Source organism: Conger conger, chromosome 7, assembly GCF_963514075.1.
Source record: "Conger conger chromosome 7, fConCon1.1, whole genome shotgun sequence".
In the NCBI taxonomy this organism is placed as follows: Eukaryota; Metazoa; Chordata; class Actinopteri; order Anguilliformes; family Congridae; genus Conger; species Conger conger.
The window spans coordinates 4824361-4838671 of record NC_083766.1 but is presented as its reverse complement, the minus strand read 5'-3'; the positions used below and the strand labels follow the sequence as shown (position 1 = coordinate 4838671).

Below are 14311 nucleotides of genomic sequence, written 5' to 3'. Positions count from 1 at the left end.
ATTCCTCACAGAGACATGGCTTGATATGAACAGCAGGGCAGCAGTACTGTCAGCCCCCCCCCCCCCCAAATTTCAACTTCATTGATGCACCTAGAGTAAATAAGAAAGGGGGAGGAGTTCCTAGAATCTTTTCTGACCACTTTCAGTGCAAACAGGAGAACGTAGGAAACTTGTGTTCTTTGAATATCCCGCTGTTGTACTAAAAAGTACGTCCAATTACTATTTACAGGCCCCCAAAGTACAAGACTGTTTTTCTGGAGGAATTTAGAGAACTGTTGTCTATTGTTTCTATGGACTATGATTGTTTGTCTATCAGGGGACTTTAATACCCATATAGATGTTGTAAATGACAGCCTTGATATAGGTCTTTATATAGTATAGGTCTTGCTATCGTAATTCACTCAACACTGACAGCAACCAAATAAACATATAATGAATACAAACCAGGATGGAAAAAATGTTTTTTTTTTTTAATGATGGTACACGCGTTACATCTGTGAGAAGTATTAGCTCAATCTTAATGTAACCCGATTTCCAATATGTTGATGTAATCCAGTCAAATTTACAACACTGACTCATTTTCCACTGCTGAAGTATCCCTGGAAAAAGTATTTGATGTTTTTCTCTTTTTACACCTGAGAAAAACAAAATGTGGGAAAAAGAGATTCATTACTTGCGAAATATTTCAGTTGCAAAAGCATTACAACCATACTCATTGTCTCTAACACAGGAATTACTAATTCAACATGCATTCGATCTCAGAAGGTGCTGCAGCACAGTGCTAACAGCTGAGGGAGCAGACCCTGTATTTGTGAGATGTGGCTGCCTTACCTTTGAATAGTCTGCATGTGATCGATGGTCTCTGGGAGAGGCAAACCATAGGTCTCAGGAAGCAGGAGGCCAAGCAACCCCCCCAAAGCACAGAGGCTCCCCATTAATATGTACGGCAAGGACTTGTGATAGGTTCCTGCATAACGAGAAGAAAAGGTGCAGTTTCCCCACTGTCAGGCAAATAAAGTACAACATTCAAAACACAAATCTTATTCCTCTATAAATGGGTCTCACAGCAGGGTCGGACTAACATGTCTGACAAGAGAAGAACAAGAAAGGAAGAAAAGGAGAAAGTGCTCCTGGTTAAAGAGGAATGCTTATTTAAAGAGAGACACTGGCAGAAAGAGGGGAGCTGGTGAAAGAAAGAACACTGGCAGATACAGGGGAGCTGGCATCGAGGCTCACTAACCCAGATAGACGAAGTAGGGCGCAGCAATGCTGCCCAGCCGAGCGGCCGTGGAGCAGGAGCCCACCGCGGTGTTCCTCAGGACGGTGGGGTACAGCTCCGCCGTGAACGGAAACACCAGAGTGAAGGCCACTGAGAATCCAAATTTCCCCGCCATCTCCAGTGCAATAGACAACCAACTCAAATCTGTCGCATAAAGAGAGACGGCAGAACTGACCAATCCAAAATATTGAGACAAGAGTGGGGCCTGAACGGCTCCGCGCCCACAATACCGCGAGTAACAATAATTTACACAAACATATTTTGCTTGAATTTTATTTTTAACTTCATGCAGTTGTTTAAGTACTGTCAGCCATTTAAAGACATGCAAAAGCAATGCTGCTGCACGAATACATGTTTGTCCAGTAGGGGGCACTGTGCCATAGAAAATGCCTCATGATGAGACCGACTTACCTCTCGGTATGAGCGGAGTAAGCAGTAGTACCGCTCCACCGAGGAACAGCGAGGCAAAGAGGCACAACCTCCTTGAGCACGAGCGAAGTAAGGGCCAGGACAGAATGCTGCCTGGAACCTCGACCGCCGCTGAGAAGAAGCAGTTCAGGAAGCGGTTCCCGTGCAGATTGGAGGAGTTCAATGATATGGCAAAGTACCCAATGGAGACTGCGATCCTGAAAAGATGGGGAAGGGGGGGAGGGGTAGGGTGGGTGGACAGTTATGAAAAGGGCAGTTCATCCAAAAATGTCATTAATCTATGGGAGCAATTAAAGCTCATATGTAAAGTGGGGCAGTACCCTTAGCAGCCAGAAATGCCAACACTAGTGCCTTGAAGCGGATGCATGCGCCAATAGGAAGCCAGTGGAGAGCGGGGTGACATAAGCCGTGGGGTGACATAAGTGGGGTGACATAAGCCGACCTGGGCTGACTGGTGATCAGGTGGGCTGCTGCATTCTGGACCAGCTGGAGGGGCTTGATGGCACAAGCTGGGAGACCGGCCAGGGGGGAGTTGCAGTAATCCAGACGGGAGATGACGATCGCCTGGAGTAGGAGCTGGATGGCTTTCTCCGTCAGGAGATGACGGATACGGCGTATATTGTACGGAAAGAACCTGCAGGTTCTGGCAGTGGAGGATACATGTGGAGCGAGCGGTGGTTATCAAGAAGATTCTTGGCCGTATGGGAGGAGGAAACTACAAAGTCCTCAACAATCAGTGAGAGGTTGATTGTCGGAGAGGAGAGAGAAGCTCAGTCTTGCCATGGTTAAGCTTCAGGTGGTGGGAAATCATCCATGCAGAGTTATCAGCCAAGCAGGCAGAGATCTGTGTGGTGACCTGCGTACTGGGAGGGAAGGAAAGAAAGAATTGTCATCGGCATTAGAATGGAACCCATACGAAGTTGCAAGTGAGGGCTTGTCCAGAAAACTGTGGCCAGTTGTCCGACATCAGGACCTCTGGAATTCCATGGCGGGCACAAATCGATTTTACATTAATAATGACATCGGTGGACCTGGTGTGAGATAATTGTGCAATCTCAACATACCTGGAGAAGTAATCGACGACAAGCAGGTAAGTTTCGTTTCCCAGGACAAACCGATCCGCCCCCAACTTTTGCCATGGTCTTTCAGGGCGTTCTGATGGTGCTCTTGTATGCATGTCCTGCAGTTGAGCACCATTTCATTGACTTGCTGGCTGAGTCCAGGCCACCACACATTGACGAGGACGTTCTTTCCACTTCACCACACCTTGGTGTCCTTCATGTAATTTGGCTTGCACATCGTTCCGCATTGCTGAAGGTATTACGAGCCGTGTATCTTTTGGGAGTAAGCCGTTTTTCACTGTGAGTGTGTAGGAGTATGAGTATCAGCCTCATCCTGAAGCGCTGGATTCTTGGCAGCAGAAGATCCAGTGCTTGGGCTCCAAGTAGGCTGAGAAGGGGTTTACAGTCGGTCCCCAGGCAAAAATCTTTTCCTCTGAGGGAAATCCCGGAATCGTTCGAAAACCCATGTGAGGCCCAGGGCCTCCTTCTCTACCTGCGTACCGTTGTTCGGTTGGAGTGAGTGACCGCGATGCATAAGCCATAGGCTTCCATTCTTCCTCCCACCTCTGGAGAAGAATGCCTCCCAAGCGATACGTAGATGCATCAGCTGACACTTTGGTGTCCCTTTTTTGGTCATACATGGCCAGCACAGGAGGAGAAGACAGTGAATCTTCAGCATTTTAAACGCCGTCACCTGATCCATGTCCCAGACCCAGCAGTTTTTCTTCGAGTGGAGGTCGCGGAGCGGCTTGTGTTTTTCCGCTAACTGGGGGATGAACTTTCCCAGCTGACTGACCATCCTGAGAAAACCCTCGCCAACATTTGTGGGCTCCTTCATCTCCATGATGGCGTCTGTCTTTCTTGGGTCTGGGCGGATGCCCACGGCGGTAATGATTTGGCCCAAGAAGACCACCTCGCTCTTGGAGAGCTCACACTTGTCCACATTTAGGGTGATGCCTGCTTTTTCCAGTCTGTGTAGCACGGCATGAAGTTGAGCGTTGTGCTCTCCCTGGTCCCACCCCCACACCAATAGGTCATCGATGTGGCAGACCACACCTTCTAGCCCCTCTATGACCTCAGGCATCATGCGCTGGAAGTGTTTGGGTGCTGAGGCAATACCAAATGGAAGACGGTTAAAGTGGAACTGGCTGAAGGGTGTAATGAATGTAGTGTATTTGGGAAAATTCCTCTGTAAGTGGAATCTGCCAGAACCCCATGTTGGCATCCAGTTTACGGAACATTTTTCGCTCCGGCAAGCGTTCCGAGGCTCTGTTCTACTGAATGTACTTTTCACGGCATACATACAATGTTTAAGATTTACCGTCTTTCTTGGGCACGAGCACCATGCCAGCGCACCAGTCAGTCGGCTCCTCCACGCTGCTGTGCATTGGAAAAAACACTCTTAAAAACAGCCTGTGACACAACAGTGATATCCACTCCTGTGTCAAGTTTTAAAGTGATGTTTTTGACTCTTTCAACAGTCCATGTGTCAACATCAGATGTCACAGGGCCAAGAAAGAAGCTTTCCTCTATACCATGCACAGCTTTACCTGCACGGCACACGGTAGTGACCTTTTTTTCCACAGGAATGGCAGGGCACTCGCGCTTCGGATGAGGCCTGCCACCACATTTGTAGCTTTTGGGATTTTTGTTGAATTTAGGCTTTTCCTTTTGCTGTCTGCCTTTAAACACCTTGTCCACAGAGCTAACATCCGTACCACTACCATCACTCCTCAGCGTGTTTTGCTGCTTTTTAATCTCCTCTGATTGTCTTGCCGTGTTTATGGCTCTTTCCAGGTCTAGGTCTTTTTCTATTTGCATGCATTCTGAGAGCCCTGTATCTGCCAGTCCTACTTCTGTCCTGTCTCTGATTAGCTCATCATACAACGCTCCATATTTGCAGTGCTCTGCTAATGCACACAGGGCAGTAACAAATGCGTCTACAGTCTTGCTTGCTTCCTGCTTGCGCATATTAAATTGTGCGCACTTGTAAACAATATTCTTTTTCACTACAAAGAATGACTGAAAGCCATCCTTCACTTTAGTGTATTGGCGCTGGTCTGCATCACTAAGCTTCAAGCCTCTCAAAACATCGCCAGCTTCGTGTTCCATACAAGAACTCAAAGTATTCACCTGATTCTCTTCTGAGCCTGCCGTTAAATTGCTTGCCTGACGAAATCTCTCAAATCTCCTTATCCATTTCGACCACTGGTGCGGTTTGGAAAAATCAGAGGGCTCCGGTGGCCAAATGCTAAACGTAGCACTAGGTGTGTTAGCCATTTTGCTAGCTCCTTCCCCTCTCGGCCCGTCTTCACTGTTATGCATTTACTTGCTCACCAATCTCTTTCTTTTTCCTTCCAGGTAGACCTTGTCCGTTCCGATATACACTGCTCAAAAAAATCAAGGGAACACATAATCATTATAATGTAACTCCAAGTCAATTACACTACTGGGATATCAACCCGTCCAGTTAGGAAGCAACACTGATTGTGAATCAATTTCACCTGCTGTTGTGCAAATGGAACAGACAACAGGGGGGAATGAGAGGCAATTAGCAAGACAACCCCTATAAAGGAATGGTTCTGCAGGTGGTGGCCACAGACCATTTCCCTGTCCTCATCCTTTCTGGCTGATTTTTGGTCACTTTTGCATTTTGCCAGTGCCCTCACCACTAGAGGTAGCATGAGGTGGTGTCTGCAACCCACAGAAGTTGCTCAGGTAGTGCAGCTCATCCAGGATGGCACATCAATGCGCGCTGTGGCAAGAAGGTTTGCTGTGTCTCCCAGCACAGTGTCAAGAGCATGGAGGAGATACCAGGAGACAGGCCAGTACACCAGGAGACATGGAGGGGGCCGTAGAAGGACAACAACCCAGCAGCAGGACCGCTATCTGCTCCGGAGGAACAGGAGGAGCACTGGCAGAGCCCCACAAAATGACCTCCAGCAGGCCACTAATGTGCATGTTTCTGCTCAAACTGTGAGAAACGGACTCCATGAGGGTGGTATGAGGGCCCGACGTCCACAAGTGGGGCCTGTGCTCACAGCCCAACACCGTGTAGCCCGATTTGGCATTTGCCAGAGAACACCAGGATTGGCAGATTTGCCATTGGCACCCTGTGCTCTTCACGGATGAGAGCAGGTTCACACTGAGCACATGTGACAGACGTGACCGAGTCTGGAGACGCCGTGGAGAACGTTCTGCTGCCTGCAACATCCTCCAGCATGAGCGGTTTGGCGGTGGGTCAGTGATGGTCTGGGGAGGCATACAGGCACGTGGAGGCCACACACACTACTGAGCCTCATCTTGAATTGTCTTGAGGAATTTCCACAGAAGTTGGATCAGCCTGTGATCTGATTTTTCCACTTTTATTTTGAGTATGATTCTGAATCCAGACCTCCGTGGGTTAATGATTTTGATTTCCATTGATCATTCTTATGTCATTTTGTTCTCAGCGCATTGCACTATGTAATGAATAAAGATTTTTAACTGGAATATTTCATTCATCGAGATCTAGGATGTGTTGTTTAAGCGTTCCCTTTATTTCTTTGAGCAGTGCAGTTTAACAGCACTTCTCACACCATGTTGTGTGTGCTAACAACATATATACGTGTGAGACACTGTTAACTAAATATGCCATCTGTATTAGCTTAGCAACTCTCTCGAATCCTTACCCGCCTCATGTCACCTAACCCTGTTTCTTTTCACATATCCCTACACTGGTTCCTATTGGTGCATAATACATAGGGCATCCTATTGGACAAATTCATGTCAATCAGTCGTATTATGCACTGACATGCAATAATACCACACCTTCAGGAGGTGGGTGGGGCGAGAAGAGGGGGGGAGGGGGGCGAGAAGAGAGGAGAAGGTTGATAACAGGGTTTGAGGCGGCTGCATTAATTTTAGAGTGAAAGAAGGAAGATTTAGCAAGAGAGACAGAGGAATAGAAAGTTGATAGGAGGGCATGGAAGGAAGCCATATCACTGGCAAGGACAGGACCTTTTCCATTTTCTCTCCGCTGCCCACAGTTTGGTTCGGTCAGCTCGTAGAGCATCAGAAAGCCAAGGACTGAGGAGGGAGGCCTGGGCTAATTTGGTAGCGAGAGGACATGAAGGTGTCAAACATGAAGGTCTGACACAAAAGCATTACACAAAAGCAAATCTTGGCTTTCAGCTGTCATTTAGCTGCGTAAAAGGCCAGGGTTTTGTGACACTCACCACACAAAGCTCAGTATGATGGTAATCCAGCAGATGTTCTTGGACTTCACAAGATCACAGACGTTGTTGCGGCTTTCTGTCTTATTTTCTACCTTGGGTAACCCCTGTCACAAAAAATGCATTTCATTTGGAGTAGCCTACTGACAAAAAATGCTTTTTCAAACTTTATTTTGGGCCATCTTAAAATAATTTAATCTAAATGTCAACAACATTAGTCAGATAATAGCCTAATTGCCAAATTAAGGATTTACTTTTACATTGACATTACATTTACATAGTAGTCTGTGGTCGAGGCATGCTGGTCGATCGCGTGTAATATTTTAAAATAGGCAATATAAGTTTGAAAAAAAAAATTTGTTGGATTTAATAAAATTATGAACAGTGGTTACACATAATGATAGTTTCCTACTTAGTGTTGCGTGCAACATTTGTCCAATGATGTATTGCTTTATTTGTTTTTACTTAGACTGCATAGGAAACTATGTTCAGTTTGCCGGTAGTTTGAATTTGCGTGTCAACGCATAAACACAGAGTCCTCTGTAACCCTTAAGAAACGCCATACAATTAAGCGTTATGGAACGAGAACCTATGGAATATCATGGATATTGGCACAGCTAGCGGGGTGGTTAATCACGATGCAAAGCGGAGTAACTACAGTGCACCCGGAAAGTATTCACAGCGTTTCACTTTTCCCACATTTTGTTATGTTACAGCCTTATTCCAAAATTCATTTTTCCCCCCAAAATTCTACACACAACACCCCATAATCCATCCATCCATCCATTATCTTAACCCGCTTATCCTGAACAGGGTCGCAGGGGGGCTGGAGCCTATCCCAGCATACATTGGGCGAAAGGCAGGAATACACCCTGGACAGGTCGGCAGTCCATCGCAGGGCACACACACCATTCACTCACACACTCATACACTCATACACTCTACCTATGGGCAATTTAGACTCTCCAATCAGCCTAACCTGCATGTCTTTGGACTGTGGGAGGAAACCGGAGTACCCGGAGGAAACCCACGCAGACACGAGGAGAACATGCAAACTCCGCACAGAAAGGCCCCGGCCGACGGTGATTCGAACCCAGGACCTCCTTGCTGTGAGGCGGCAGTGCTACCCACTGCACCATCCGTGCCGCCTACACCCCATAATGACAACATGAAATAAGTTTTTGAAATTTTTGCAAATTTATTAAAAATAAAAAACTAAGAAATCACATGTACATAAGTATTCACAGCCTTTGCTCAATACTTTGTTGATGCACCTTTGGCAGCAATTACAGCCTCAAGTCTTTTTGAATATGATGCCTCAAGCTTGGGCAGTGCAGTTTCACCCATTCCTCTTTGCAGCACCTCTCAAGCTCCATCAGGTTGGATGGGGAGCGTCGGTGCACAGCCATTTTCAGATCTCTCCAGAGATGTTCAATCGGATTCAAGTCTGGGCTCTGGCTGGGCCACTCAAGGACATTCACAGAGTTGTCCTGAAGCCACTCCTTTGATATCTTGGCTGTGTGCTTAGGGTCGTTGTCCTGCTGAAAGATGAACCGTCGCCCCAGTCTGAGGTCAAGAGCTCTCTGGAGCAGGTTTTCATGCAGGATGTCTCTGTACATTGCTGCATTCATCTTTCCCTCAATCCTGACTAGTCTCCCAGTTCCTGCCGCTGAAAAACATCCCCACAACATGATGCTGCCACCACCATGCTTCACTGTAGGGATGGTATTGGCCAGGGGATGAGCGGTGCCTGGTTTCCTCCAAACATGCCGCCTGGCATTCATGCCAAAGAGTTCAATCTTTGTCTCATCAGACCAGAGAATTTTGTTTCTCATGGTCTGAGAGTCCTTCAGGTGCCTTTTGGCAAACTCCAGGCGGGCTGCCATGTACCTTTTACTAAGGAGTGGCTTCCATCTGGACACTCTACCATACAGGCCTGATTGGTGGATTGCTGCAGAGATGGTTGTCCTTCTGGAAGGTTCTCCTCTATCCACAGAGGAACGCTGGAGCTCTGACAGTGACCATCGGGTTCTTGGACACCTCCCTGACTAAGGCCCTTCTCCCCCGATTGCTCAGTTTAGACGGGCGGCCAGCTCTAGGAAGAGCCCTGGTGGTTCCGAACTTCTTCCATTTACAGATGATGGAGGCCACTGTGCTCATTGGGACCTTCAAAGCAGCAGAAATCTTTCTGTACCCTTCCCCAGATTTGTGCCTCGAAACAATCCTGTCTCGGAGGTCTACAGACAATTCCTTTGACTTCATGCTTGGTTTGTGCTCCGACATGCACTATCAACTGTGGGACCTTATATAGACAGGTGTGTGCCTTTCCAAATCATGTCCAATCTACTGAATTTACCACAGGTGGACTCCAATTAAGCTGTAGAAACATCTCAAGGTTGATCAGTGGAAATAGGATGCACCTGAGCTCAATTTTGAGCTTCTTGGCAAAGGCTGTGAATACTTATGTACATGTGATTTCTTCGTTTTTTATTTTTAATAAATGTGCAAAAATTTCAAAAAGACTTCTTTCATGTGATGTCATTATGGGGTGTTGTGTGTAGAATTTTGAGGGAAAAAATGAAAATTATTCCATTTTGGAAGCAGGTTGGGTTGCAAAAAAAAAAAGACATTTGACATACCCAAAATGCTGCATACATTTACTGTCATTCATCTCTTTTTTAGTTTTCATGGGGAGCCCCCTGTAACATCCTTTAGTCTGGGACCCTCAGCTCTCTGACCAAAATTAAAAATTGAAGGATGCTGTGATTGCATAGTACAGTCAATGCCAACTGTCATTTTTATGAAGGTAAGATTAGCAGGACCTGGAGAGCCTGAAAGATGACCTCCGGGGCTGTGACTCCGTTCTTCTTGGCAGCGCCTCTCAAAATGGCCTCCGCCTCCTCCACCCGGCCCTGAGAGAGAAGCCATCGGGGGGACTCCGGGATCAACCTGTCCCAACACAAAGTCAGTCCGCGCAGGAGTGTGATTTCATGATGTGGTTTCCGTAAGGGAACAGTTCTGCACCATGAAATAAAAGAAATGCATTACACTGAAGACAAATATCAGAAAAATCATCTCAGTTCCTCAGTTGGAATATAATATTCCAGGAGTAATGAATACTCAAATGATAATATCAATATTCACCTGAATGGCACTTGCCATAAATATATTTCTGTACAAAGCATGAACTACAGGGTAAGGCACATGAAACAAAGTGGTATCATGCACCCACCTCCAAAGGGGGAAATAGAAAAGTCCTGGGACATTGATGGCAATCAGCAGCATTCTCCAGTCTCTGATGAAGTAGGCTGCCAGGGGAAGCAACATGTAGCCGATGACAAAGAAAATGGTGATACCCACAGTGGAGTATATGGTCCGAATGCGTGGAGTCAAAATTTCCATTCCTTTAGACAACATTTATAGAGAACAGGAAGTCAATTTCAGAGAAAAACAGACTAATTTAAACATGATAAAAGAATGCCTGAATAATAACCACTATCCCACACAATCCCATGAGCAAGTACACTTACCTGTGAACCAGTGTAACAATTTTTTATATTTGAGGCTATACTGTACTACACTATCAAACTTGGCATACATCTCATTCAGATTTGAGTGTATGATCAAGTCTGCAATCTTCTGTGGCATTTATCAAAGTTGTGTACAGCACCAATGCACACAATTCCATTGATAAATAATGTGTGCACAAGCTTACAATGCAAAAAAAACATTTCAGTTGCATATTTGGACTTAGAAATATACACCGATGAGCCAAAACATATGCGTACCCATTTCTCCTGCATCCAACACGTTGGCTACCAGAACCAACTTACTGTGTAATATGTCCTAAACCTTAACATGTGCCATTGTTACGACATAATCAGCGTTATTCACTTCATCTGTGAGTGGTCATAATGTTTTGGCTTTTGGGTGTGTACATTGTAAGGTGTTCAGCCAAGCAGTGGTGGATGGGCGCTATGTGGCCAGGAGGTGGAGGTAAAGAGCCAGCCACCTGACCAGGCAAAATCCTGGGCCAGGTATATTTTGGAGGCCACACCCCAAACATGAAGGGCAAAGTCCAAGTTCTCTTTCTGTGTCGGGAATGGGAGGAGACAACAAGGGAGTGACTGAACGACGAGGAAAGAAGAAAGAACAAAGAAAAAGCTTGTTGACCAAAAACGGAATGAAAAGGATTCATGAGCAAAAGGATTTGAAACCAAAAGTAAAAGAGTGCTTGGAAGCTCTAAAGCACAAACTCCGGTCCTGGAGGGCCGCAGTGTCTGCTGGTTTTTGGGACGTTCTCCTGTGGCACCTGTGGTTCATTCGAGTCATTGATTGGCTAAAGAATTCACACAAGGCCTCCATTGACAGCTGATTGTAAGGAAACCCCAAAAACCTGCAGGCACTGTGGCCCCCTGGGAATTCAGTTTGACACCCCTGCTCTAAAGGAAAGTTTACTGACTAAGCCGTGTTTCCGTTTTTTTTTTTCACCTTGGCCACTCCCCAGTGTGGAGGGGTTTTTTTTCTTTTCTTTTTTTCTACTTAACGAAGAGCTGGTCCTGCACTGCTCTGTGAAGATTAAAACTAAATAATTTTGACTGCATCTCCTGTCGTACATGTCCTTCCGCACCTCAAGATACACAAGATCTTAAATAGGTAATTTGTTACAATATATACAAAGATTATTTTGACTCATTTCAAGATTTGCCAATGGGGTAAGAATTTCACTTGTCAAGTGCACTGTGACCTCATTATCACCATGATATTTTTTTGGGACTTTACAGAGAAAAAAAAGATTTCTCATTACAAAACAAAAACATTGCATTGCAGTGAATGCAGCAGTGGCTTAACATTGTGTGTTTTTGTGGTAAACACATGCTCCTCTGTCTTCTACCAAATTAATGCCAATTTGGGGAGGGGGGGGGATAACTATCAGATGGCAAAATTTCACAATTACTTAGCAATTTTTTAGTCATGACAGCATGACTAAACAGCAACACAGACTCATAATTACCTTGGACAAATGCTACCACAAAGGTAGAAATTCCACCCATTCCAACAAAAAAGAAAAGTGCAGTGAAAATAAGCCAGGATGTGGATAAAAGCTGGATGAATGTGAACAAAGTCTGAACTCCTATTGTTGCAAACAGAACAATTTTCCTCCCAAACCTAAAAAAAAAACACATGAAACAGTATGTGAAATAAAGCTACCTGCACCTATTTTTAAGTATTCTTTATATTCATTGGTTAAAAAAAACCTTAACAGTTAAAAAGGCTCCTTCCCGTTTTCATTCCTGAATTAACTTGGAAATGCATAGTTGAGAATCATTGGTCTAACAGGCATGACTGGTTTGTTTGATCTGTCTGTATGTAATCAACTACCAGGATTCCAGGTGAACATTATCCAGCGAACTTATCCCTGGTTATGGGTATGCACTTTGTTGTACGTCGCTCTGGATAAGAGCGTCTGCCAAATGCCAATAATGTAATGTAATGTAATGTAACATTCGAAAATGGGGCGACATTGGGTCTGGTGGCGAGATCAGTCATCTGGCAGTCGGAGGGTTTCCAGTTCGATCCCGTTGTGGGTGTGAAACCATGGAAATATACCATTTACTGACTGTTTCAGATTAGCTACCAACGTAGCTAGACCGGAGCACAGTTAATGAGTGGTATCATTTCTGAATTGCCCGGAAGAGGTCAAATACAGCTAGACAAGCTATTGGGCATAAGTGAATGCAGAGACAGGTTGCCAATGTATCATAATAATGCCTGAGCATGTTTGCCTTATCATATTTTAAAGGTGAAAATCCTGCATAGTATGCCTCTAAACTAACATTAAATAAGATGTTTAGCTACACACAGAGACCAGCCTGTTTTTCTTCAATAAAGTGTATCTTTGTTTATTTTACCTGTCAGACAGTTGCCCAGAAATAAATGATCCGGTTAAGATGCCAAAGAAACATATAGAGGTGATCACGGGGACCTTCCAAGCATCACTACATACCAGATCCCACTGAGGAGAGAGCACATGTTTTCTGCACAAGTTAGACATTCACGAGTTAACATACAGTATGTACAGGTTGTTATGCTTTTCATTTCATGGTCACACTTTACAGGTGCATGAATTGGCATTCGCTAATGTTACTATCAGTAAAGGCTAATGGTATTTCAGACACAGGATATCCCCGATACTGAAATGTGTGATGAAGACTATTAGTTTTATATCACTGAGTTACAGTACTGTGCAAAGGTTTGAGGCAGGTGTGAAAAAATGAGAATGCTTTCAAAAATAGAAATGCTAATTGCATTTTTTTAATTGATAAAAATAAACTAAGTGAGTGAACAGAAAAATAATCAATCAATCAAAATCAATTCTACTCGGTAGACTTGCACAAAGCCAGGGATTTTGTAGGAATATAGTCAGGTGTGTGATTAACCAATTATACCAAACAGGAGCTAATGATCATCAATTTAATATGTAGGTTGAAACAGCTGTGTAGGAGAGTTAAAACTGGGTGAGGAACAGCCAAACTGCTTCAAAGGGGAGGTTGCTGAAGACAGTTTAATGTCAGAAGTCATACACCATGGCAAAACTGAGCACAGCAATAAGACACAAGGTAGTTATACTGCATCAGCAAGGTCTCTCCCAGGCAGAAATTTCAAGGCGGACAGGAATTACCGGATGTGCTGTCCAAGCTCTGTTGAAGAATTCTTATTTTACAGAATTTTTTCACACCTGCCTAAAACTTTTGCACAGTACTGCACATAAACACTCAGCTAGCTAAGTAGTTTCGTGTTTGTTCCTGTTCTAAATTCATATGCTGGCTACCGCCGATACAATCTCAACTTGTACTGATGTTCTGTATGATGACACAGTGCATCAACATCTTATCCTGCAGACAAGGGTATGAATGCAGTGAATATAACGTCACTTGTGTCAGAACTAATTTTGCGAATTAGACTCTTGTTGTCCTTCATATTACAATGAATGTAATTTAGGCTACGAAAAGCATCTTAAACAGTGAAACGGCTGAATGCTGCATAAATAAGTGCTGCCTTTATATCTCTTTCATTTAACGTTAGCTACGTAAGCACAGTGCGATTTTAATGGCATCCCCTCGCATTAATTTGGCTGGAACCTTGCCCTCATTCTCTTTTCGAAAATCTTTGCAACGATTGTCGAGTACACACGCACGACATCCTACAGATGACGATTGAAAGAGGGTGGAGGTGTCCTCAATCCACCGCCAGGCTCTGTTGGGATTAACCGAACCGGATGTACAGGTTGCAGCCTGGGGCGAAGCGAAGATATGGAAAGTGTCTGC

The 14311-nt window shown here is 44.8% G+C and overlaps 1 protein-coding gene across 1 annotated transcript in view; it reads right to left on the bottom strand.

The window, feature by feature from the left end:
• Window positions 1-72: 72 nt before the first annotated feature.
• The window catches only part of LOC133132103 (solute carrier family 22 member 4-like), an 18253-nt gene continuing 4014 nt past the window's right edge, over window positions 73-14311 (bottom strand). Inside the window, exons 2-10 of the mRNA XM_061247275.1 lie at window positions 12896-12999; window positions 11998-12152; window positions 10216-10387; window positions 9806-9932; window positions 6987-7090; window positions 1691-1905; window positions 1241-1423; window positions 832-967; window positions 73-635 (exon numbers count right to left, since the gene is read on the bottom strand). Coding sequence (XP_061103259.1) covers window positions 563-635; window positions 832-967; window positions 1241-1423; window positions 1691-1905; window positions 6987-7090; window positions 9806-9932; window positions 10216-10387; window positions 11998-12152; window positions 12896-12999 — 1269 coding nt within the window. The 3' untranslated portion in view covers window positions 73-562. The remainder of the gene's footprint in view (window positions 636-831; window positions 968-1240; window positions 1424-1690; window positions 1906-6986; window positions 7091-9805; window positions 9933-10215; window positions 10388-11997; window positions 12153-12895; window positions 13000-14311) is intronic.